This window comes from Nelusetta ayraudi, unplaced genomic scaffold, assembly GCF_046127955.1.
Source record: "Nelusetta ayraudi isolate G7.1 ecotype Tasmania unplaced genomic scaffold, CSIRO-AGI_Nayr_v1 ptg000011l, whole genome shotgun sequence".
Classification (NCBI taxonomy): Eukaryota; Metazoa; Chordata; class Actinopteri; order Tetraodontiformes; family Monacanthidae; genus Nelusetta; species Nelusetta ayraudi.
In genome coordinates, this window is record NW_027466061.1 from 9,496,162 (window position 1) to 9,519,291 (window position 23,130).

The window sequence follows — 23,130 nt, forward strand, 5'->3', positions numbered from 1 at the left end:
AAACTTGTTGGTCTTCATGTATCATCCGCAGCAATCAAGCGAAGAGCAACCACAAGCTGTGTTTTACAACGATGGAATCAGTCTTGAACATCTGTTGCATTGGTTTATTGTTTGATTTCCGTTCTGATCTGACCACAACTCGTGTCACTGGGGTCATATCACTTGGTTTGTGTCCAACAGGAAAAAGGTCTTTGAGAATTGTTGACAGAGACAGAAAGAGGTCTGCAAGGGTTGTGAGTTTCCTGGATCGCTGTGTTACTTCCAGTAAATCGGTCAGTTGGAAACGAGAGGCGCAAGCTGGCTTAAAAACGCTCAAATTTCTCGTTTTAGAGCAAAATGTGTAAGAATAGGGGAAAATGGGAAGTTTCGACAGAAAGCATTATTGCGGTCATTAATGAATAGGTCGTCATTGACGTTCTTTGTTCATTTTTTTTTTTTTACAATAGGAGTAGAGTATTCAATTTCAGTACTCACCGATATAGATACCAACTACTTTTTAAGGCCATTACACATTACAGACTTACTTTGATTTTAAAAAAACAAAACAATGAAAAAATGTTCTGTTATTTGAACGATATTCCTCAGCACATATTTGTAACACACAGGTGACTATCACAAGTTTCAGTGCTGTACAAACATACATTTAACAAAATTGTCATGCATACATATACAACTGGTATCGGTGTTGTGGTATGGACATTCATTTTACGAGTACAAGCAGAGTACTCAACCCCAGTATCAATACTGATACCCAATACTGGTACTGGTATTGGAGCATCTCTAGTTCATACATACGGGTTTGTCCATAGATTGGTATGTTAATGGAAGGGCTGTGATTAAAGAGGTTGTTAGTTCAAGTCCTGTTTGGGAAAAATCTAATTATCTGTAAAATGGTAGAGAGAATCCTTCATAGAGTAATATTGTTAATCTGCTTTATAGTGATGCAGAGTTAGTGAGCCAACGTTTTAATGATAAAAAAAAAAAAACCCAAAAAACATGTTCAGTCTCAGAGGACTAAGGTGACTGCAAAATTAATCAATACATTACACGCACATACGTAACAGATACGTCACACGTTTGTCTAACAAAGATGGCGGCGCCCTGTTTTTCAGCCGTCAGGTCGGCGTTTAAAGGTAAAACTCATAAATATCAGCTTCTTCTCAAGCTTCGGCCGCAACGTGTCAATGAAATATAGAGTATTTGAAAGCCCGCTTGTCATTTTCATTCACATAGCCCGTAAAGTAATTTTTTTTTTATCAGTCTTTACCGCACAGGACTTCCTGTTTGCTAGTAACTCGACTGTCACGTAGATGTCGACTTCAAGGGAATCTCTGTCATCACACCGTCGATGAGTGACAGATTCATTTCGCCCATCCATTTCCAGGTGTGAATCATGTTGTCCCACGCTGGGTGCTTCTCACGCAGACTCCAGCAGTGGGTCAGTGTTTCCGGCTGCACGCCCCCTCTGCCGCCGTCCTTTGCCGCTCCAGCACAGTGAAACCGCCGCAGGTCGGGCCACACAGCACGGACGGCAAGAGGGCAGAGGAGCCGGAGGAACCCGAGGGTCCTGAATACATACCGAAGAAAAAGGCCAAAAACCCCATGATGAATATTGGCTATGCTTGGTAAACCTCTGTGGTGCTAATAAAAAGTCACAGACGACATTTTGTGAATCACAATTCACAAAATGTCGTTCGTGTGATCCTCTGCCCACTCCAAACGTCTGCATTTGTCAGTAGGCCAATTAAAAAACATGTTTTTATCTTTCTTCAGGATGATAGGACTCCCCACAGGTGTCATTGGCTTCCTCTTGGCCAAGAGACAAGTGGATAAGAACAGACTGAAGCAGCTGAAGATTCGCCAGAGGATGAAGAGGTCCAACGAGGGAGAATATGAAAGGAGTCGCTATCGCCACAGTGCAGAAGATGTTAAATTGGACACATAACAGACACAAAGGGCTGCGTGATTTGAACTGCTAACCTGACAACTTCGTGATCTTGCCTTTCAAACCAAACAAGGGTTTTGTGACACATTATTTTGACTTGAGAAAATAACTGCAAAAAATCTCTGAAGCATCTTGTATGTTTTTATTTGCTCCCTGCTACACCATTAGTGCAGAGGAAAATCAAATATGTGTAACAGTGACATTGATGTCATTGCAAAGTGTATATTTATGACAGAATTTTTATTTTAAATGATAATAAACTCATGTACCAAATCACAACACCAAAACTCACAAATACTATTCTTTGTATGATATGAAAAGAAAGACATTGAAAAGCTAATTTACAAACTCCATATTGAGCATATATCCAAAAATATTTGCCTTGGCCTCTTCGCCAGGGTCCATGTAACGTTGCATAAATGTGTGGAGGACCAGCTAGATGGGACAGATCCTCTCTGGCAGGTTAGCTGGAACTACTAGGAATATTTTCAATAATGTCACTAAGAGGCTATGCTGTTCTGTGTTTGACTGACCCCTTCCAACTGATCCTCCATGTTTGACCCAAAGCTGACAGCAACCTATGATCATATAAAACAGGCACATTCGGAACAAAGCTATACACTCTAATGGATCTTAGTATACCAAAAATAATAAAAGTCATTGTAAAGGCACTATAGTGATGTAAAACATACATGTATGATAGCAATACACGTCTTAAGCACAACCATGAAACACTGACTTATTTGATCAGAAACTTGTATGAAGTTGATGCTGTCTAAATTAAGCTGTGCTTCAGAGATCCAATCAGCAAAGTGCCAATACCCATTACAAATCCAATACTTAAATTATGTGACATGAGCCAAGGCACAAAGCACCATGTCAGAAGGAAACAATATCTGTCATTCAACTTTAACCAGTTTTGACTTGTAACCTGTATATGGTCCATTAAAATAACATGGTACAATATAAAAAATAATTTTCTTCATGTTCTGACAGTCAGGTGAAAACCATCACATCTTTACATGAAACCTTGTTGAGTTAACCTGATCTTCTGGTTATCTTGACAGCTGCATTCACCACAAATTTGGTGCTACTGTGAATGTGTGGATATGAACGAGATAAGACATAGGGTGTGTCACTTATGAGGCTGAGTGGTTTGCGTTGGTGTCATATTGCTAAGAGACGTGGGAGGTCGTCAGACTGAGGTGAGGATTCAGACACAGAGCTTAATGGAAATTAACTGGAAATGCTTCGGTTGGTCACCTTGTCAAATTTTGGGTAAAACAGCATCGCCTCAAGGTTACCGAAATACTCTTAACCAGCTGTTAAAACTATACAAGGAGCATGGATGGCTCCCAAGCTGACAGCAAGAAGTTCCTGATAAAGGCAATCATACAGACACAACACACGTGAAGAAAAAAAACAACTTTGATGTGACAAACATGGCTTAAGCGCTGAATGAACTGACTAACATAGTCATTCATTTTAAGAACAAAACCTTCAGTTCATTTCCAATCGTTATGCTTAATCAGTTATTTACGAACATGACCCCAATGGGCTCCATCTGCAGATACACTTTAACACACATTTGGATGACAATAATATGCGATAAAGCCAATCAGGGAAAGGTCTTTGTTCGGAAGTCCAGATTTGGAAACACAGAATGTTTTCTTCAAACCTCAAGAATCAGCGTAAAAAAAGTTCCAACAATGTCCAGCTGGCAGTATCTTAATGTTGGCATCATGAATATTAAAAAGCTTCTTAACCACTTGAAAGTTGTATAATACAAAAAAAGCTGAACAATAACAGATAAATAGTGCATCTACTATAACAAATCATCTAAGTCAGCCCTTCCCTTTAGTGCACCATGATTTTACAATGTTCTACACAGACTACATACAATGTAATTGAATTACAAAGCGCTGCCTAGTATTTGCATGTGTATGCCACAGTTGGTCAAGTGCCCTCAAGAGGACTTATTTGGACGAGCCGATAATTTGCAGCAAGGCAAGGAAGATCTGGATAATGTCGGTATAGATAGCAAGAGCGCCGAACACATACTCCTCTGGGCTGATGGAATACTTCCTGTTTCCTATCAGAAGCTGTGTGTGGTATGCCAAGAACTAGAACAGGAACAAGAAAAAAAGCTCTGTAAAAATGCACATCATGGATGGCATGATGAAGTCACACTCAAGTCATGAAAAATTAAAAATAAATACTCACCATAGTGAAGACAATGGCTGACAAGGCAGCATAAAGCATGTGAAGCCAATAGATCTGCAACAGCAAATATCCATATTAATCATATGTTATTGAAATGAAAACAATGTTCTTCACCCTTCATTCTGAACTTACATATTTGAACGACAGCACGATGGTTGTGATGATGCCCGTCACAAATATTACAATCCCCAGGACACAAAAAAGGCCCCGACACTTGGTAAAGTCCACCTATGAACAGAAACATTAATATACATTTGACTCGACAGATGCAAAGATACGCACACGCCGAACACACACACCTTTGTCTGGAAGCAAAATACTGTCACTGTGATGCAGACGACAGCGGTGATCCCAAGAGCAAGAAACACTGCTTTCGTGTCATAAAAACTAAAAAAAAGACAAAAAGAATAACACATTTATAAAACAATAAAACAACCAGAGTTGACCAAACTGCTGTACATATTTGTTTTTTTTAACATATACAAGTGTGAGTGCATGTAGTGTTTTTGTTCCACCTGGAAATTGTTCCCGTCATGTACGACAAAGCCAAGGTCTGAAAAAGGATCACAGTAAATTATTATATTTCAAAAATAACTACTCTGATAGATAAATGTTATTGTAAAGGGTTATAATTGAAGAGTCATGTAATTGATCACAATACTGCGTTAATGTTAAAAAAAGATGAAAAGTGTTAAAAAGAAATGTTAGAAATGGTTAAATTGAATAATATTTAATTCATTCATTTAGTATTTTATCTTTTATATTTTTTTGTTGTTGGTGTTAAAAAGTAATTTTAACAGTGATCCGCACGGCGATCTGAATCCAGGAGTCTGTGATCGATTGTGTTTGCCTCCACACCGTACCCCACGGGAGTCGCAGTGTCTTCCTGATTGCAATAAACACTCTGATGAGGAAGCACTGTCATTACCCTGTGTGATAACTTCTCCCTGCTTTTAGGTGTGTAGTGAGCAGGAAAGCAGTAAAGGGGGTGTGGGAATATTATAAAAATGTTTTGGACGCTAAGAGCGTGTTATGGAATATTTTCGGTTTGATCGAAAGTAATTTTGCTGCGTGTGCGTGCGTGCGTGTGTAAGTGATTTCGATGTGTCTGTGCAGCGTTCGACTGACAATTGTCGCCGGTGAATGAATGAACATTGTTGCGAGTTTGTACATTGTTGATATGATAAATCTCATTGCAATAAACACTCTGATGAGGAAGCACTGTCATCACCCTGTGTGATAACTTCTCCCTGCTTTCAGGGGCGCAACATTATTACAGGGGTTTCTTGCAGGTTTTTAGAAGGTTCAATGCAAACTTGAACCTTTGCATTGAGCTGCACAAATGTGATGTTCAAATTCATGATAATAAGCCTACTGCCTGTTTAACTTTCAAACCACACAATGTAATGAACCTTACAACGATCAGCAGCAGAATGAGGTTGCATGGGAACTTCCTCCTGCAATGAGACCCACAATTAGCAGTGTTACATTTCTCAATAAATACTCTTGGGAACTCTTTCTGACAACACGACGCAATACTCACCGTGGGCCCTTGCAGCAGACCAGCACCATGTGGGTGATGAAGTACACACCACTGGACAAAACAACAATAGTCTTACCAAGCTTTCATTTCGAGGAAGAAATGTGACATGAGTGTGGACAGAGACTTACTAAGAAGCCCAGTAGACAGCCTGGTTTCTCTGAACAAAGAATCTGACAGGTTCACTGCAAAAGGAGGGAACGGAAATGATGAGAGACATGGATACAAACACAACAAACACAAGCAGACACAGCGGCACACCAAACACATTATTATTACAAAAATTGCATTATTATAATGTATACTCACACAAATGTGAATACTGCAACGATACCCGTAGTGACAAGAAGCTGTGACGCCAAAATCAAATAAACCTGAAGAAAAACAAAACTTGTAGGTTTAAGCAGTTTAGCTTTAAGTGCCAGTTTAAGTAAAACAAAGCTAGCATTTCACTACAACCACGTTTCAGAACCAAACTTCAGACTCTCAGGCAAAAAAAATGAAAACAAGCAGACTAAGCTTTTCTCAACAAGCTATGTTTTTACCTTTCTGATGAAGGCATGTCGAACCTTCAGACTGTCCCAGGAATCGCTCAATCCATACTCTTCATCTGAATGAATACATGAGCCACAATCAAGGGAATAAATAAAAGATTTAAAAGAAGGAAGTTTAAAAAATAGTTACATTTTTAAAATCATGATATAATTTAAAATAGCTAAGCAGAACTTGATTGATAACACAAGGACAGTGTGTTAGTCGTTAGCAAGATCTCTTTGGACAAACCCAGACAGATTGTTGTTAGTCTAATCTTCCAAACTCACAATCAAGTACCACATATAAGTGAAGAGTATCAATTGAGTAAAACTAATTAATTTATCTCAAAAAGTCTACAATTAAAAATAACAAGCAAACGTCGACAAACAGGCAGTGGGTCTGGATGTCAAACATTCGTGATGGATTATTAAGGTACTGTTAAACACAAAAACAGAGTGGACATACTTTGCATAATGAAAAATAAATGAACAAATCTTGTATCTGATATATTCCAGAAACAGGCCCCTATTCAACTCAATATTGAAAGGAGACTCGTGATGAGAAACCACCCCGCCCCACACACACACACACACACACACACACACACACACACACACACACACACACACACACACACACACACACACACACACACACACACACACACACACACCTGTGGCGTTGCATCACTTACTTAAACCAGTCCAGCTCAGTTTACGAGAACTAATCTCCTAGAATTATTATTATTATTTCTTAGAAAAACAGTAATCTCTAGCAGAGGTGTCACACTTGAACCCATGTCTTACCAGAGCTCATCATATCTGATGGGATGGTAGGTGGGATAATAGGGGGCATGGGAGGGTATCCAGCTCCGACGGGCCCAGAGGGGTGAGGCTGTCCTGGGTACGGGCCTGCAGGGGTGCCCACTGGCTGGCCTGGGTAGAGTGGGGTGTTTGGGTTGGTCGGGTAGGGAGCCGCAGGTTGGCCCGGGTGAAGATCATTGTAAGCTGGGAAGCCATAGGCAGGGGGTGCTGGGTAGTTCCCACCCTGAGGATTATACAGGGGGCCCCTGGAGTCGTCGTAAGCTGGTGGGTGGTCTGACCTGGACATGTCACCTGGCAAGTTGGAGAAATTGCTGTTCACATGGGTACTAGACCATTCCAAATGGGTCAACGCCGGATTTAACATTGAAACCAAACCTATAAACCACCACAAAAATGGGCCGTTTTTACAGTAACACATCACTTCTTCTCTACGATAACTGAGCAAACACATTCTGGGAGGTCTGGTGTCCAAGAAACTTGGTTCTTTAAAGAAAAAGAACAGTGGCCAGCATTATAATAAGAAATTTCCTATAAAACGCACAACAATGTTGTAAATGATCCTCCCACAGGACAACTTCCTCTCTGAAGTTTTTAACTCAATGGATAAACTCTTTAAGATGCTACAATGTTACTTTAGGCCTTCATTTTAATGATGACCTGTTTCAACTCTGCCCCTCTATTTAAGAATTTCCTGATGTCCTTAGAGCTCTGCTTCGACTATGACTTTAAGGGCAAAGACGCACAGAGAAGGAATTCAAAAAGCTGCTCCACCTCATGTTGGCTTTACGTCACCGCCAAAGCACCAAGCAACAGGACAGAAAACAGCAAATGGAAAAAAAGAGCCTCATGTTTCTGGTCAAAAACAGTGAGAGAGGAGGTTGCAGTTGGGAGTGCCACTCAACGTGCAGCTAGGTTTCGAGAGTCTGTCTGGGTGTAACTCCTCCATAAAGTCAACACTTGAAATGAGTCACATAATACACAACATCTATTCAGCCAGGTAGTTGAGAAATACTTTAGCATGAGCAATTACCAAGTCATGACCAGTCAAATCTACTGGTACTACTTGTACCCAACACACAGCAGGTGTTTTTGAGAGTATTGAACAATAACATTAGGAAAATGTGACTTAGTAAAAGCACATTGTCAGAAAGTTTTTGCCCAAAACTACTCCAAGGTATAAATGCAAGGGAACAAAAATCCAACACATACATGATGTATTGATGTAAGCTACATCAATGTTGATCAGATTTAATAATCATTGTTGTTGTCAAGACATGCACAATAAAGTCGACACAGTCCCTAAAACCTAGACAATTTGACAAGACAATAAATAAATTAAAAAAAAAACCCTGTTATGAAACAATATGTACTACTAATAATAATTATAATGATAAAACAGTTCAAACTTCTGTTTCTCGTAATCCAGTTCCTGTTTTATCATTATTATTATTATTATTATTATTTAGTCTCATATAATTGTGGTTTTATTTTCCCAACTTCTTTCTCCACTCCGTAGTAGCTTATTTTATATAGCTGTTCGATGTATGGGTCTCTAGCGCCAGGGATGCTGGTCATTTCCTCACTGTTGCATGAATGAAACTTCTCTAACAAAAAACGTGGAAAGTTTTGGCAAGTTGGTTCTACCTGTGCATCCTTGTGTGACGAACTAAAATGTCTGCCCGACAGAAACAAAAACAACAAACCTGTATTTGAAGACGCTTGAAAACATTTTAAAAAGTAATAAATAAGAATGATTTATTTATTTATTTATTTACTATCTAAGGCACTTTGCTCAAGTTTATGAAGAACTACTGTGTTTGTAGTGATCGTTCCGTGAGAAGAAGAGAAAAGAAAATCACCAGCCTGGACGATCGTCGAGCACATTTTTTTCCGCTGTTTGCTCGAAAAGACATATCCGCACAGGCTGAGGCTCCTCCGCCCAATTGAACCCTGGCTCACAAAAAGCCTTTTCAGGATAGGAGACCTTCGCAAAAAACAACCAACTCATAAGATTTACCCGGGCTACAAGTTCCATCTGTCAGCCGGAACGTGACGCAGCTCAGCTAACATGACGGCACTGAACAGTATCGGCTGCTACTTACCACCAGAGACTGGGAAGCGTCGGAGTCGCCTCTAAAATAAAGAAAGGGTATCCAGAAATTAGGACGGGCTCTAGCTGGTTAAATCGCCACGCCTTCTTTGTCTCCCGACGGTGGTGGAGGAACAAATAAATCCCTGGGAAGATGGCGTGGACGGCCGAGTGTGAAGTTGTGCTCAACTCGCTGTGTGTGCGAGAAGGGACAAACCTGGAACAAGGAATTGTAGGGTGGAGTCTGCTGGAATCTGGAAAGCGCACATGAACAAGTCTGAGTCTCTCACGCCCACTGTGTGTGTGTGTGTGTGTGTGTGTGTGTGTGTGTGTGTGTGTGTGTGTGTGTCCGTACAAGTACAAGTTAAGTACAAGTTAAGCAAACTCATCAGTCATTTCTCCCGTTAATCATATTACATCGCAGCCACCGTGCAGCAGCACGGGCAACTTTTGTCTCAGTGTTACGTCATGTTAAAGTTCATTTAAAGGGGCCCTATTATAGTAATTTTCGGGCTTTTGTATTTTATTTCTGGTCCCTCCAGAGCAGCGACACACGACCCGCACTGATAACACTGAAAGCTTTGTAGATCTGTCTCTTGCTGCATTGCTTCCTCGTATTTCCTGCACCCCGCGAAAACGGCCTGTTTTACTTCAGTCCACCCCGGCCTCCTCCGTGTACGCCTCCTGCCCAGCCCACTCCTGTGACTGGTCACACAGTTCCTCAGTTTGCTGGTGTGTGAGTTGAGAGTGAACAGCAAACTTAAACGGGACCTATTATGCTTTTCCACTTTTCTGAGCTCGAAATACTGTTACAATGTTGAATACTAGTGTCAAATGATGCCAAAGCGTCAAATAATGGGCGTGAGCCCTGCAAGCTGTTGAACATGGTTCTGAACACTCTGTTTCACAATACAGAGCGACTACCGAAGCACCAAGGACCACAACCGTCAGAGTGGAACGAACAGAGAAAATGTTTGAGGTTTGTTCAGCCTAATGCGGATGCGACGGAACACTGGCCCGGTCGGCCACGGGAGGGAGACGGGCTCGACTCGGCCCCCTGGTGGACGACGAGAGAATAGTCAGCCACGGCAATATTTGAAAACATGTATGAGGACTGTGAGTGTATTGTGACCTCAAGCAACATTAGTTTTTAGACTACTTGCAACGTACAACCGCTGAACCGTGTTGATGAACTGTTAGCCACCACCGCTAACTCCGTGCTCTGTTTGTGAAACTAAAGAAGCAGCGATTCTGACTCGCAAATTTCACTCCTTATAGCGATTTTCACGCTGCTAGCATGTTAACATCGGTTGTATAGAGCTATTCCTGCTTTTTGTGTGGACTTAAGTTGTGCAGATATTCTTGTCTAATAATAAACAACTCTGACTGAAGTGATCGTTTCAGAGTCTATATTTTCTCTGCTAGGACAGTTTTTTCATACATGTCAATAATGTGAAACAAGTCATTCTAAGCCCTCTTAAAATGTCTTGCAAAAATACAAAACAAAAACACGGTCAGTACAAAAAGTAAAATTCTGTGTTGTCACTGTGTGAGCTGCAGGGTCCGATGAGACAAACCAGTGATTTATCTTTGCATCGCTGGAACACAGTCACATGGATCTGGGTGGTTGCTTTTGCTTTTGTAGGTGGCACTGCCTAGCGGGTTCATTCCTCATGTTTGTGAAATGTCTCACCAGTCTGGACCCGAGTGGCAAATTTGATGGGTTTCGCAGCATGTTTAGTGGCTGAAATATGCACTGAAAGAGGTGTTAATAATCATATGACTGTGAACTTCCTGTTTGTTTTCAGTGACGGTTGTCACATGTGAATAGTACTGTGTGTGAAATGAGTACTGGGAGAGGACACTTTTGTCAAAGCTTATTATGTATATAGCAAACTTCTGGTTTGTGTCAAAGAAAATTGCATAATTGAATTGTAGGCCTTCATGCAGGGGTGTCAAACTCAAACACACATTGGGCCAAAACGTAAAACATGGAAAAAGTTGTGGGTCAACATTTATTTTTATCGAAAAAATCTTGCTCCAGACAGAACAGTGAACCTTTTTATATGAACCCAAACAAGTTTTGCTTCAGCCTGAACAAGCAACGCTTAATACTATACAATTGTTCCGTGCTGCCTTTCCTGTCTCCCCCTGTTTGCTCCTCCCCTGGCCTGTCGAGCACCTGAGTGCAATTTGTGCTCAGGCAGGAGGAGACTACAAAGGGAGGAGAGAGGAGCGGCTTCGGTGTGTCACGCGTTCAGTCGTCTTTTGGTCTTGAGCACACCGTGACTGCGGAAGAGGCCAGGTTGTCGCTCTTTTTGATGGGGTCTCCGGAGCCCCACTTTTTAAGAAGATAGTGACAGCAACAAATTATTTAATAAATAAAAAACTTACGCCTCTTTTTGCATTTGCAGCCTTCTGATTTGAATTTCAACAATAACCTTTTTCTTTGAGATAATACATTTAAAAATAAAAATAACAACAATAAACTAATTCAGTAATAATAATATCCTTCAATGAACATCCTGTCCTGACTGAACATAACGTTTTGGGATTTTAAGTATCAGTGGTTACATGTGCTGTATAATAGTGGCAGGCCAGCTCCAGTAGTGTTTTTGTTTTGCCTCGAGGTCCAAATATAATGTGGGCCACATTTGGCCTGCTGGCCAGAGTTTGACACCTATGCCTTAATGAGACAAACATGATGTGAGTGACGGGTTCATGACAGTATCTCCTTTCTAGCAAAAGCTACGGCCATTTCTGTTGTGCTAGATGTCGCTCAAACATGGACCTCAACATTAAAGGATCATAAAATCAAAACTGTAAGGAACTTTTTGAATAACTTATAATCATCAATGTCTTGTCCGTGTAATACAAAGTTTTCTGTGTAATACAACACTTTATTTTATTTATTTTTATATTTTTAAACAAATGGAAAAAGTGCACTTCTGGTTTGTCAAGGTCAAAGGTCCGAGTGTACAAAATGTAGGTCTTAATGAGACAGGTTTTTGTCCCATGTCTCTTCGACCTTAGTGACCCCTCGGACCATGTGTTCATTTTATGAAGCTTTTAACGAGTTCTGTAACAGGCAGTGGAACTATAATAATAAGAAAAAAAATTACAATTTCAACTGAGGTGTTCGTCCTGCTCTGTTCCAAAACTGGTTTATCACTATTCTGTATGTTTGTCTGCGTAGGGTGAAGCACTGAGGCGTTTATAGTTCTTTTGGTCATCAACACTGAAGATGGTCTTGCAACGGTGACTCCCAATATGGAGATCAGAAGATTGAAACCTAGAGTGGACCAGAGGTACAACGTGTGTGTGTGTGTGTGTGTGTGTGTGTGTGTGTGTGTGTGTGTGAAAGTGTGTATGCGTGGGCACGTGTGCGTGTTGTGTAACCTAAAATAAACGAAACAATCGAAACTTGCGTTGCATTGTGTCCATTGAATTTCCGAGCATTCCTATCTCAACAGGAAAGCAGCATACAGGTAAGTGTAGCCAGCTAGATAGCTCCCCCTTCCTTCTTTTCAAACTCTCCTTAAATTCAATGTTAAAAGAGTGAGGAGAATTCTTTTAGCTAAAAATGGATGTAAAACGCTTCAGCTCCATTTGTTGTGTTAAACTTGCTGTTTATTTCTCCCAGCAGCTGCAGTTTATTCAGGAGTTCAGTGGCAAAACGTACCAATAATACCAATATCAAATCATTAATGCTAATCTCCACAGTGCTCTGGAACCTGAGCAAGTTAGCTCAGTGAGTTTGGCCTGACTCTCGTGAGGGAGACCAGGGTTCGAATCCTGGTTATTTCCATGAGAAATGTATCTTTTAAAGTCAAAGTGAGAGATAAGGGCAACAAAATGAAATATCCTTCCACCAGGACAGATGGCTCAGGCTGGAGGAAGCTTGACTATGGTGCATGAGGTTGTTGTTTCAATTCTCCACCAACACCTAGCGGGCTTTTATTTACCCCCACCAGGGACGATATTCCAAACACAAAGATGACAAAATACACAACATTTTGATTACAAACATATTAGATGACAAGATTATTTATGTTGATTCAGGAAACCAATGCGCGTTTTAGCCACACCCACTTTTAATAAGTCACCTCTCAATTTTGAATGAAACTAGGAGAGATGACTGTTAAATAATAGCTTTGAATGAAGGATGGTGAAAGAACACAAAAACTCGACATGTCAAATAAAAAGTCACACAATTTTTAATTTTTCTTTATGTTTTTCTGGAAGATCTAGAGGAAAGGAAAAGCAAGGAAATCAAAGAAGATTAATCATTTCACTTATTTAGAATTTCTTAATTCTATATCTTCTGGATCTGTCAGTCAGTGAACGGATTCAACTTGACTGGGATTTCAACTCACAAAAGTGTAAATAAGAGTATGTGAAAAGCACTAGTGCTTCCCATTAGGATTGGTACCAACTGAAATTTAAGCCCAAGCATCCATCTAATGCTAAACTATGATAGGACTGTCATTTTGAGTTTCAAGCTGTTGAAAGTATTTCTTTATTACAAAATCCAAGCCCTTTAAAATACAGAGCCTGGAATGGACTCCGCATTACTGTCCCTTCATTCATTCGCCACGCCTACGCTCTTATTCTGAGTTGGGCACATGCTACAAGCATTTGTTTGCCAGGTTTTTGCATAATAGGCTTACGGACACGCACACACACACTTCACATACTAAACATGCTCCGAAACGCATTCAATTTGCCCCAAAGATTCAGACTGCTGAAACATTTCACAAACATTAGGAATGAACCCACTAGGCTCTACAGCACCACCTGCAAAAAACAAAAGCAGCCACCCACATCCATATAATTGCTTTCCAGCAATGCAAAGATAAGTCACCCATTTGTCTCATCGGGGCCCCCCACTCATACAGTAAAAGCTTATCAATAAAAGATTACTGAACATCTTCATGGCGACGACAGCAGTGGCATTGATGGAAGGCATCATAAGGAGTCAGCAGTGGTCAACAGGCCATGGCGGGCCACAGCAGGCTCAGTCCCTTGAACGCTGCTTGCAGCTTTTATTGTTTATTAATTCTTAAATCATGGATGAGAAATCATGTGATCAAACTTTTTTTTTCAAAAATTTAATAACCCATCATTTCTTGTGATCTGAGAGCCGCAGAGGCCCCACAACATGTAATGGAGATACATTCAACGACTTTGTGTAAACATACATGAAACCAAATGAACAGTGGAATACTGTGGTCTTTTCAAAAGGCATCTCTACTTTTAGCTTGGTCCCGGTGCTCAGACAGGTTTGAGGACAAGCTTCTTGGTGAAGGTGTACTTGGGTTCTGGCATTTGTTTGTATCCCTTGTAAATGCCTTTGCTCACCTCCCTGTTGACACGTGTCAGGACACTGAGAATATCGTCCATCTCTGAGCTACAAAAAAATAAAATAATAAAAACATAAATAAATAAGCAAATAAGGAAAACAACCTTATACATTATAAATGTCCAGGATGTCCATAATATATCATGTAACAAAAGATGAATGTAGAATTTTCAGAAAAATTAACTGCACGCTTCTTGGTTCCTTGTCAAAGGGTTGATTTACACTCCATGGTTGAAGTGATTGTATTTCTGCTACTCCCCCCACCCTCAAAAAATAAATAAAACAAATACTTCTATGTCACCCTCAAGATGCCTCAGAGCCACAAGTAGCTGAGTAGCCACATCACATTTACTGTATTCATGTGGGTAGCTTCAAGCAACTTTCCACTATATGAAAGTGGAAATGCAGATATCAGATATGGGCCACTTTTAAAAGTAGATTTAAGCACAGTGGTCCTTTGATAAACATTATCTTGCCTCCACCCTGAGACAGAACCAGAACAGCTGTGACTCTAATTGGTTAACAAGGGTTGTCAGGTGAATGTTAACAGACAGACGCACCAAATCCAAATGTGTTGCCTCTAACTCAAAAACTGCAGTGTAAATACGGAAAAGGCCAACAATAAAGCCCAACAAGGTCAAACCTGTGTCCTCTCTCACCTATTAGCCGATTCCGTTAGCTGGGTGCACAGTTCCTGGATGTAGATGGAGCCTGTTTTGCCGTTTCGAAACGACTTGCAATTGGGCACAGTGGCCATGCCCACCAGGAAGTCAGCGCTACTAGGCACAGTCTCACTATACACGGGACCTGCGTCTTCCTCCAGCTGGTTTTGTCTGACTTCCTCTTGCTGGCATGGCCCCACAGGACATGGGACAAATCCCATCTGGAAGTCCTGCCCTTGGCACGCTTGAATGAAGAACATTTTGGGCTTCCCTGCCAGTGTGGGGGCTTTCTGACTAGTGAAGGGCTGCGTCAGTTGTTTAAGGAGCACCTCCTTGTCGTCAGTCCCATAGACACTTCCCAGTTCTCCATGGGAGAGTACGCATACCACCTGAGACCACAGGAAGAAAGTTGTGTTAAGATTTCAGGGTAACCCTAATACCCTTATTTAGCTCTCTCAACCACTTACCAAGGCATCATCTTCCATAAAGCTCCTTTCGCTCAGTGTTTTTATTTCATCTCGCATGGCGTTGGCAGTTAAGTTCTTGTGCACAACCACATCAAAGCCCAGGAAGGTAAAAACATCAATGAGTGAGTCTGTGCATAAGAGAGAACTGCTTTAGTTCATATTATATCCTCCATCTTATGTGCTTAGTAGGTTGGGTGACTCTGAGCATCATGGACCCCTCTTTTCAGCTTGGTTGCTTATACAGAAGCAGCATATGAAGATTTTACCAGAAGTTTCAATGAAAGGATACAAACCCGCATCCCGCTGCGTCCCATTTCTAAATCCGAGACGTTGGAATTCCTCATTGTTGAAGACGACACAAAGGCCACGAGGGTTGTGAGTCAAGGTGTAGTACTCCTTCTATAATGACAAAGGCCAGGACAGGACACATCATATACCAAGTATCAACAGCGAGGAAACAAAACTATCAATTAAGCGGTGACAAAAGTTGCACAATGCAGTCATGCTTTATGTGCAAAGTTTTTTTTGTGTTTCAATCAAGATTGGCCCATGGGTGCCCATCATCCTTGACACTCCACTCAGAGGCACCAGATGCTAATCCAAACCCTAGTGATAGTACTGAGATACATCTATGGCAGTCTTTTTTTAACAACCACAGTTTAAGTGTTTGTTTGTACAAGAACAATTGCCCTTTTTTATATATCAATCTATTACATCCGTACCAATCTGTGGACAAACAAAAACCTCAAAAAAAGAAAAAAATCAGGATACATAAATTAGTGGAGAAGCCTGTTTTTCTTTTTTTCCTTCTTTTAAATATTTACCGGATCAAGGCCTTGTTGTGTTGGCATGGCCACCGCATCTGGGCACAAATTCTGTCCAACGCCTTACAAAGATAGACAGATAAGAAAGAAGATAAGAAAGAAGATAAGAAACATCCGTCAATTGTGCGTGCACTACAATAATCACAACTAGAGTAATGAGGATGGACTTGCACAGCAAAGAGGCATTATGAGAACAAATATGTCAAACTGGGAAACCTACCTCTGGGCTGAGTGCAAGATCCACGCGAAACAAGTGCTGGATGGGGGGTGTTTGGAAAATTCTGTTGGGAAAATAAAAGTTTTGCTTTGTTACAGGTTAACTGCAAGAACAGACACATTTGAACATGCACAAACCCGGTTATCCGTCCTGTTTCCAGGAGGTGATGAAATTCTCTGGCTCTGTCCTGTCTCTGAAAAGCAGATGGGGATAACATAAAGCTAAAAAAAAAACCCCACAATTTTAAAGTGTACTTGCTTTGTGTGGGTAAAGGTCTCATACCTTCCCTGTAGCGGTTTACAATTGACACCAGTTCTTGATCCATCAGCCGTAGTGTCTCATGCAGAATGTCAAGTTTCACTCTGGATAGAAAGGCATTCTTTTCCATTTCAATGAACAAATCCAGCGCCGACTGGAAAAAAGAAAAAACAAAAAAAGAGCTTTCCTTAAACCTTAAGAAAGGAATAGCATTATTACATAATGTGTAATAATGTGCACTCAAGTGTAATAAAATAATTTAATATAGCTACCCATAATACACCTAAGTTAATAGTAAATAATCCTTTGGATACTTCCAAAATGCAACTGATATTTCAATTCATTTATATGACACATCATTCACAAAACAACATTACAGCTTGGTAAATGTAAGCTCTTGAAGCACATTATTGATTTAACAAAATCACCAAAATCTCAATCACAATCAATTATTGTAGACCACTGTTTTTAACACTTACTCTGGTTTAAAATAATAAATCAGAATGCAGCAATTATTATTATTATTATTATTATTGTTATTGTTTGTTATGCAGGTAGGTGTATTCTTACTTTGCACATCTCAGTTGGTCGTCTGCCCAGCCTGTCACTCAACAAAAACTTCATCTTTTCAAAATTTTCATCTGACATGTTTTCATGGATCCTGTAAAGCATCACCCTTGAAGGGAGAGTAGAGAGAGTACGGAGGAGTTAAAAAGAAAAGGGGACAAACAACAAAGCAAAACACAACAGCTTATAATCACTTTCTTTCGGCTTCAACCTGTAACTGGGCAAGGTAGGATTTGCATCGGTTTCTGCCAGTTGCCTGCTGTCCGTCTCCAGGAGTTCTAAGAGATCTGCTCGACGGATGGTGTGCAGCAGCTCAGCCAGGAAACAATGGTTCTCCAGCAGCCCTCTTTCTTCAAGTCTCTTGAACAGGCCTTTTGCATCCACAATCTACAGTATATGGGAATACAAAGATGAAGACTTTGTGAAGGCAATAGCAGAAGATACAGCAACTGAGACTAGACATACTTATTCTGCTTTTTGGAATTTGACTGAGGAAACTAAGTGGCATATAGAAACAAATGGTTTACTTTTTTGTTTGAAAAAGCATTATAACTCTGAAACATTACTTTTGACACAACATGCAATTCTATTTATCGTCTATCTTGACCAATAATTATCTTTCCTTACATTTTCCCTTGAATGAAAATTTTTATCTAAAAGAAAGGTTTGATAATAATATTTCACATTTGTGCAGACACAGTGAAGCCAAGTACTAGGGCAAAAATGTAAGAGCACAAGGTAGGTTTTGCTTACCCCCTCCAGACGTTTTTTGTTGATAGAATCCAGACAGAGGAAGCAAAGAGAGGCCACCTCTGAGGACCCCAGCTCCTCATCTATGTGGGACAGCGTCAACCTATTCATCACAAAACCCACTGCACCACAGCAGGGCTGGTGCTCTGACGACACAACTCAAGAGGCTGGTGTTATGATAGAGGAAGGAACCAAAGGAACAACATACAATGAAAAAGTGGCTTGAAGACAAGGTTCAGAAAATACAATGAAAATGTGAAGATTAAAAAAAAGCGAAAATACTAGGTGATTATTACAGTTACAGGTACATATGACTATAAACATGAAGGCGTATTGTTGTGGCAAATGACATGACTTTGTCGTGTCATGTCGCCCAGTGAGTTTAGGCTTTGCCAATGATTCGATCTTTGTACTTCTACATGAAAATTAAAGATTTTTTTTAAAACACAAAAAACAGCATGACGTCAGTTTGAGACGACACCTGATTACCTGCAGCTAGGCTTCCCAGCTAAAATAAACTGTTTTACTGAGTTTCACCGCTTTACACCCGCCCCAACACCCACTTCACAGTAATTTTACTAGAAAGAACTAAGACAACTTTTCATATTAATATATATAGACAGATTTAGTTTACTCAGATAAAACATTCCGTCAATGTCCAAAAGTTGAGCTTAGTTCGCGTTGTCACTAAAAATAAATGTTACTTTATTTTTTTACGGAAATCAGGCATTAAGTGGCAAAATAAAACGCGAAGGCTTACCGAAGTGTGTTCCTTACTGTACAGCAGCGTGTATCCAGAGAGCAAAGGGATGTCTTAGTTTCTAAGAACTGTAAGTTTTTAAGCTAGTTTAGGTTAATTGTTCGCGTTCCGTGCCATCGACTGCCCGGTTGAAAATAACATCCCAACTTCGGAGGGTGTTAACAGAGTTTGTCCTTTCACATTCAGCGGAAACCCCATTGATGTACTTTCACAATAAGAGTCTAGTATATTTATTAGGACGCAGAAGTGTACAGACGTGTACAGTCTGTACACGTCATTTTCAGTTGACTCGTGAAAAGCACACGAGAAGCATTCGTGCAGTTTAAAAAACATTTTACAAAACGTGTCTCCGCCTAGATGAACATATCAATACTTATCAAATTAAAAATGTGTTTGCATTTTATACTTTTATTTTGGTACCTCAGGGAGAAAGAAAACAATATCACGAAAGCGACTTTCCCTCCACCGAGAGGGATTTATAAGAAACCTCTGAACTTCACCGCCACTGCAGTTACAGAATCTAGTGTTAAATAACAATATAGCCTAAATTTTCTAGTTAACATAAGTACGTTTTGCAAATTTAATTAACACATATTGCTTGCTACACGTTTTCTTGCAACGTTTACAGTGTTTTGATTTATCATAAATAATATAACGGCATATTTAAATAGCCACGCAGCTACAAATAGTTTATTGAAAAACGTTTTCACTCTCGCTGCGTGTGTTAACTGTGGGAAATAATAGACAGAGATGTATGTGTTTTCACAAGTTTTGAGCAGTCCGTTTTTAAATACTGTAAATGAACACAAATAAAAATCTATTTAGGTCAACAACAACAACAACAACAACAATAATAATAGTAATAATAATAATAATAATAATAATAATAATAATAATAATAATAATAATAAGAAGAAGAAGAAGAAGAAGAAGAAGTAGTCCTGGGGTGTGTTTTCAAGGAATGGAGGCTTCCTGGCCAGGTTCTGGGAGATTGCGTGAGGAAAATGGGAGGAAGTAGTCCCTGGAAAACTGGAGGACATTCTCAGGTTTCCTCAAAAGCAAGAACTGCAGAAAGTCTGATATGAGAGCTCGGATCTCTGGATGCTGCCTGAGGTATAAGGCATGTTCTGCATTTAGCTCCTCCTGTCAAATCAATCAATCAATCAATCAATCAATCAATCAATCAATCAAACAAACAAACACATTTATGAAGTGCTGAATGATTTAGAGAACAACTACCTTTCTGTCCAAGAACTTTGAGCGCATCTGCATATCAGTTTCCCAAATCAGGGGGACCTTTTCTGGAACTAACATGCAAAAACTTACATTACTAAGTCTTAAAAACAAACAAACAAACAAACCAACAAACCAACAAACAAACCCTCTTAATGTTTATTTATATATACATGCAAATAAACATATTAGGTTGTACCTTTTTCTCTGTATGACGGTACACTCAGAAGTATCATTTTGGCTGGTGACCTGAGCTGCACTCTGCTGGCCAGGTGTCTGCAGAAGATGAAAAGACAATAATTATTTTTTTTGTTATTTTTTTATTTTATCTTATTTTATTTATTTATTTATTTATTTTTTTAAAAGAAATTATCTAAAGACAGGTAACAGAAAATCTTCATCACCCCCTGGTGCCTAAGACAACTGAAGTAGACAAACCAATCTGTTTCTTTCATTTGTTTTTTCAAGGAATTTAATGTCAATTAAATACAAAATTAGTTCATTATTATTTAGTTTGACACGGTAAAAAAAAAAAAAAAAAAAACTAAACAAAACCCACGAGTCATATTATTTTATTTTTTGTGACCTACCCATCATCCAGAAAGTAGCTCTGCCAGGTCTTGGTGCTACTGACAGACTTAACAACCTTCTCCACTCCAAATACCTCCACCATCTCATCCCCAATCTCCATCTGCTTCAGTCCTAGCTCTCCCTAATTGCAGAAAAAAAAACACAGCATCAGATGGAGGGAGAATGATTTGAACAACATATGGGATGCTGAAGGTATCGCTCTGCCACAAAAAACTACTTACAAACAAAGAGAGCTTGATGCCCAGTGCCTTGTCCAAGGTGATGAACTTCATGTTTTCTGGAACCTGCCTCCTGAGAGCGAACAGACGCATCAGCAGCAGGTGCGAACCTTCTGTTACCAAGCCTCTCAGGACAGACATGGGATAAGAGACGCTCTCCCTTGTTACAACCTACACATATGCAAACACATTACAGGATTTATGTTACAAGAAAAAGGATATTTATCCATCCTCTTTGTAACCATATTATTCAATGTCTGTTCTTATTTTCAGACCTTGATTTTGGATATTGGACCTAAGAAAACAGCATATTCAGCCTCCTGTTTATAACCTCACAAAAATTATGCAAACTCTGCTAAAACGGAGGCACTGTTGCCCCTTCTAAATAAAAAAAACCAAAACTGGTGTGTTCCTTGTGCAAAACTACAACCATTTATAAACGAATCCCTATTTTTTCCTTTCACCTCTTCTATGGTGGTAACTCTGCTGATCACCATCTGTCCATCACACTGCACCATGTGACACTTGATGTCCAAACTTCGCCCCTCCAGCTAAAAAAGGAAAAAAAAAGAAGAAGAAAAAGATTTGGTTGTTTACAAGTGATGACTGTAAATAAAAAAAGAAAGTCATGCCAACAACAAAGTACTGGTGACAGTGTAGGAAACTTGGGATGACTCACTTTGATGTACTCGTGGTAATTCTCCTCCAAGACCTCCAAGTCCGTGGCGACGTGAACTAAATTGTGCACAGAACAGGAGGACATTGATGAGCAGGTACATGTGCCAACTGTGTCGGGCCTCTGGCTCTGAACTCACCTGTCACCGATGTTCCACAAGGTGAACCGTCAATGGCTCCCTGGCTCAGAGCATGCAGGAGCATGCAAGACTGCTGGCCTTTACGGCCAAAGTCCACCGTCATGCTGAAGTTCCCCAGGTCTTGACCGCCCTGGGACACTGTTGTCAAGGAGTCTGAGAGCACACACTTTTGAAGCTCTGCAGGTTCTGAGAGAGGAGCAAGAGCATAATTCAACGCAAGTGTGCACAGCTCTGCCCAATTTGACTGTCTTTCGTACATTGTCTTTGGTTGTTTCTTGAACATAGACTGATTTGAGTGATTTTGTCATACACAGTTATTCAGTTACTAACTTCACTCTTCTGCTTAGTGCTCTCAATGGCCGGGTGTACACTTTAGGCAGCTTGAGATGTGTCAGCACCAGGTGGTGCCGACTCTCAGGCGTTTTCTGTGTCGGCCAACAACATATTCAGAAAAGAGATCAATGTACTGAGAAGGTCTCACCAATGTTGAGCATAAAGTCGATGGCTTCCTTGGAGGCTCGAATCTCCTCTTCTTGATCGGGTTCTTCAATCTCCGTTCCGGTAGAGGTCTCATCCTGCTGCTGCTGCTGCTGTTGCGCTTCCATGGTCGGAGCGTTGCTATGTTACGCCGCTTTCTGCATACCTGCCAAGACCAGTATGCGCCTCGCGGGAGCGCGCACAGGAAAGGAAACGAGCAAATCGACGCACTCGTTCTCGACCAAACAGACCCACCGCGATGCAGGCAGTGTCGAGATGATTGCCAAAGATCTTAGAACCTTGCGTTCACATTTTCTCAAACACTCAAGAGTTGTTTGTGTTTCAGTTAAAAAATAAAATAAAATCGCCGTTAATACACAAACAAGAATTCAAAGCCATATGGTTCTGAGATAAAAGATAGGGTTTCTTGTTGTTACTACGGTCTTACTTTGCAACCAGCCTATCATTACGACTGTTTTAAAGCTCTAGATTTGTTTTGTCGGGAGAAAAAAAGACAATACAATACAATGGTATTCATTAGGACATCAAAAATTAGAATGCAAAAAAAATAAATAAAAAATAGAGGCAGTCGTCTTTTGCACGTCGCTGTGACTAATCATGAGGTTAGGGTTTCACGTACAGTCGCTCTACTGACAACTGCACAAGAACTGACCGCAACTTTTGTCACCAGGCCATGACGACTTTCGCTCTGGTATAGCGCGCGCTCCCGCAGGAGAAAACACTTATCGATAAAAGTTGTAGAGATCGGCATGA

At 40.3% G+C, this 23,130-nt stretch overlaps 4 protein-coding genes across 4 annotated transcripts; 1 reads left to right on the plus strand and 3 right to left on the minus strand.

Annotated features, from left to right (window-relative positions):
- Window positions 1-1,041: 1,041 nt before the first annotated feature.
- Window positions 1,042-2,224, plus strand: LOC142884778 (uncharacterized). The gene is made up of 3 exons (XM_076020672.1): window positions 1,042-1,133; window positions 1,385-1,625; window positions 1,774-2,224. The coding sequence occupies exons 1-3, from the start codon at window positions 1,091-1,093 to the stop codon at window positions 1,943-1,945; spliced, it is 456 nt and encodes a 151-aa protein (XP_075876787.1). The 5' UTR covers window positions 1,042-1,090; the 3' UTR covers window positions 1,946-2,224.
- On the minus strand, window positions 2,067-9,377 carry LOC142884777 (protein lifeguard 3-like). Its single transcript, XM_076020671.1, has 12 exons — window positions 9,169-9,377; window positions 7,049-7,357; window positions 6,254-6,318; window positions 6,018-6,082; window positions 5,840-5,893; window positions 5,712-5,762; window positions 5,586-5,625; window positions 4,684-4,721; window positions 4,468-4,555; window positions 4,301-4,396; window positions 4,169-4,222; window positions 2,067-4,068 (listed from the first exon to the last, which is right to left on the minus strand). The coding sequence occupies exons 2-12, from the start codon at window positions 7,350-7,352 to the stop codon at window positions 3,922-3,924; spliced, it is 1,002 nt and encodes a 333-aa protein (XP_075876786.1). The 5' UTR covers window positions 7,353-7,357; window positions 9,169-9,377; the 3' UTR covers window positions 2,067-3,921.
- Window positions 9,378-13,401: 4,024 nt separating this feature from the next.
- casp8 (caspase 8, apoptosis-related cysteine peptidase) lies at window positions 13,402-19,192 on the minus strand. The gene is made up of 12 exons (XM_076020673.1): window positions 19,023-19,192; window positions 18,266-18,429; window positions 17,724-17,899; window positions 17,516-17,621; window positions 16,970-17,099; window positions 16,825-16,880; window positions 16,691-16,751; window positions 16,471-16,532; window positions 15,940-16,045; window positions 15,647-15,774; window positions 15,177-15,568; window positions 13,402-14,565 (listed from the first exon to the last, which is right to left on the minus strand). The coding sequence occupies exons 2-12, from the start codon at window positions 18,371-18,373 to the stop codon at window positions 14,430-14,432; spliced, it is 1,461 nt and encodes a 486-aa protein (XP_075876788.1). The 5' UTR covers window positions 18,374-18,429; window positions 19,023-19,192; the 3' UTR covers window positions 13,402-14,429.
- A 784-nt stretch (window positions 19,193-19,976) lies between these two features.
- Window positions 19,977-22,835, minus strand: catip (ciliogenesis associated TTC17 interacting protein). The gene is made up of 9 exons (XM_076019792.1): window positions 22,361-22,835; window positions 21,880-22,065; window positions 21,744-21,799; window positions 21,529-21,615; window positions 21,068-21,235; window positions 20,846-20,967; window positions 20,455-20,531; window positions 20,262-20,329; window positions 19,977-20,165 (listed from the first exon to the last, which is right to left on the minus strand). The coding sequence occupies exons 1-9, from the start codon at window positions 22,482-22,484 to the stop codon at window positions 19,977-19,979; spliced, it is 1,077 nt and encodes a 358-aa protein (XP_075875907.1). The 5' UTR covers window positions 22,485-22,835.
- Between the last annotated feature and the right edge of the window lie 295 nt (window positions 22,836-23,130).

Coding starts and splice junctions, on each gene's coding strand:
- LOC142884778 (XM_076020672.1), top strand. CDS start 1,091: ATGGCGGCGCCCTGTTTTTCAGCCGTCAGGTCGGCGTTTAAAG. Junction 1,134..1,384: donor CGTCAGGTCGGCGTTTAAAG/GTAAAACTCATA, acceptor ATCCATTTCCAG/GTGTGAATCATGTTGTCCCA. Junction 1,626..1,773: donor ATGAATATTGGCTATGCTTG/GTAAACCTCTGT, acceptor ATCTTTCTTCAG/GATGATAGGACTCCCCACAG.
- LOC142884777 (XM_076020671.1), bottom strand. CDS start 7,352: ATGTCCAGGTCAGACCACCCACCAGCTTACGACGACTCCAGGGGCCCC. Junction 6,319..7,048: donor ATCAGATATGATGAGCTCTG/GTAAGACATGGG, acceptor GTATTCATTCAG/ATGAAGAGTATGGATTGAGC. Junction 5,894..6,017: donor GTTGCAGTATTCACATTTGT/GTGAGTATACAT, acceptor CTCCTTTTGCAG/TGAACCTGTCAGATTCTTTG.
- casp8 (XM_076020673.1), bottom strand. CDS start 18,373: ATGAATAGGTTGACGCTGTCCCACATAGATGAGGAGCTGGGGTCCTCA. Junction 16,881..16,969: donor TGTAAACCGCTACAGGGAAG/GTATGAGACCTT, acceptor TCTGCTTTTCAG/AGACAGGACAGAGCCAGAGA. Junction 15,775..15,939: donor TGGGACGCAGCGGGATGCGG/GTTTGTATCCTT, acceptor TCTTATGCACAG/ACTCACTCATTGATGTTTTT.
- catip (XM_076019792.1), bottom strand. CDS start 22,484: ATGGAAGCGCAACAGCAGCAGCAGCAGCAGGATGAGACCTCTACCGGA. Junction 21,800..21,879: donor TTGTGGAACATCGGTGACAG/GTGAGTTCAGAG, acceptor TGCACAATTTAG/TTCACGTCGCCACGGACTTG. Junction 20,166..20,261: donor CAAAGTTCTTGGACAGAAAG/GTAGTTGTTCTC, acceptor TTGATTTGACAG/GAGGAGCTAAATGCAGAACA.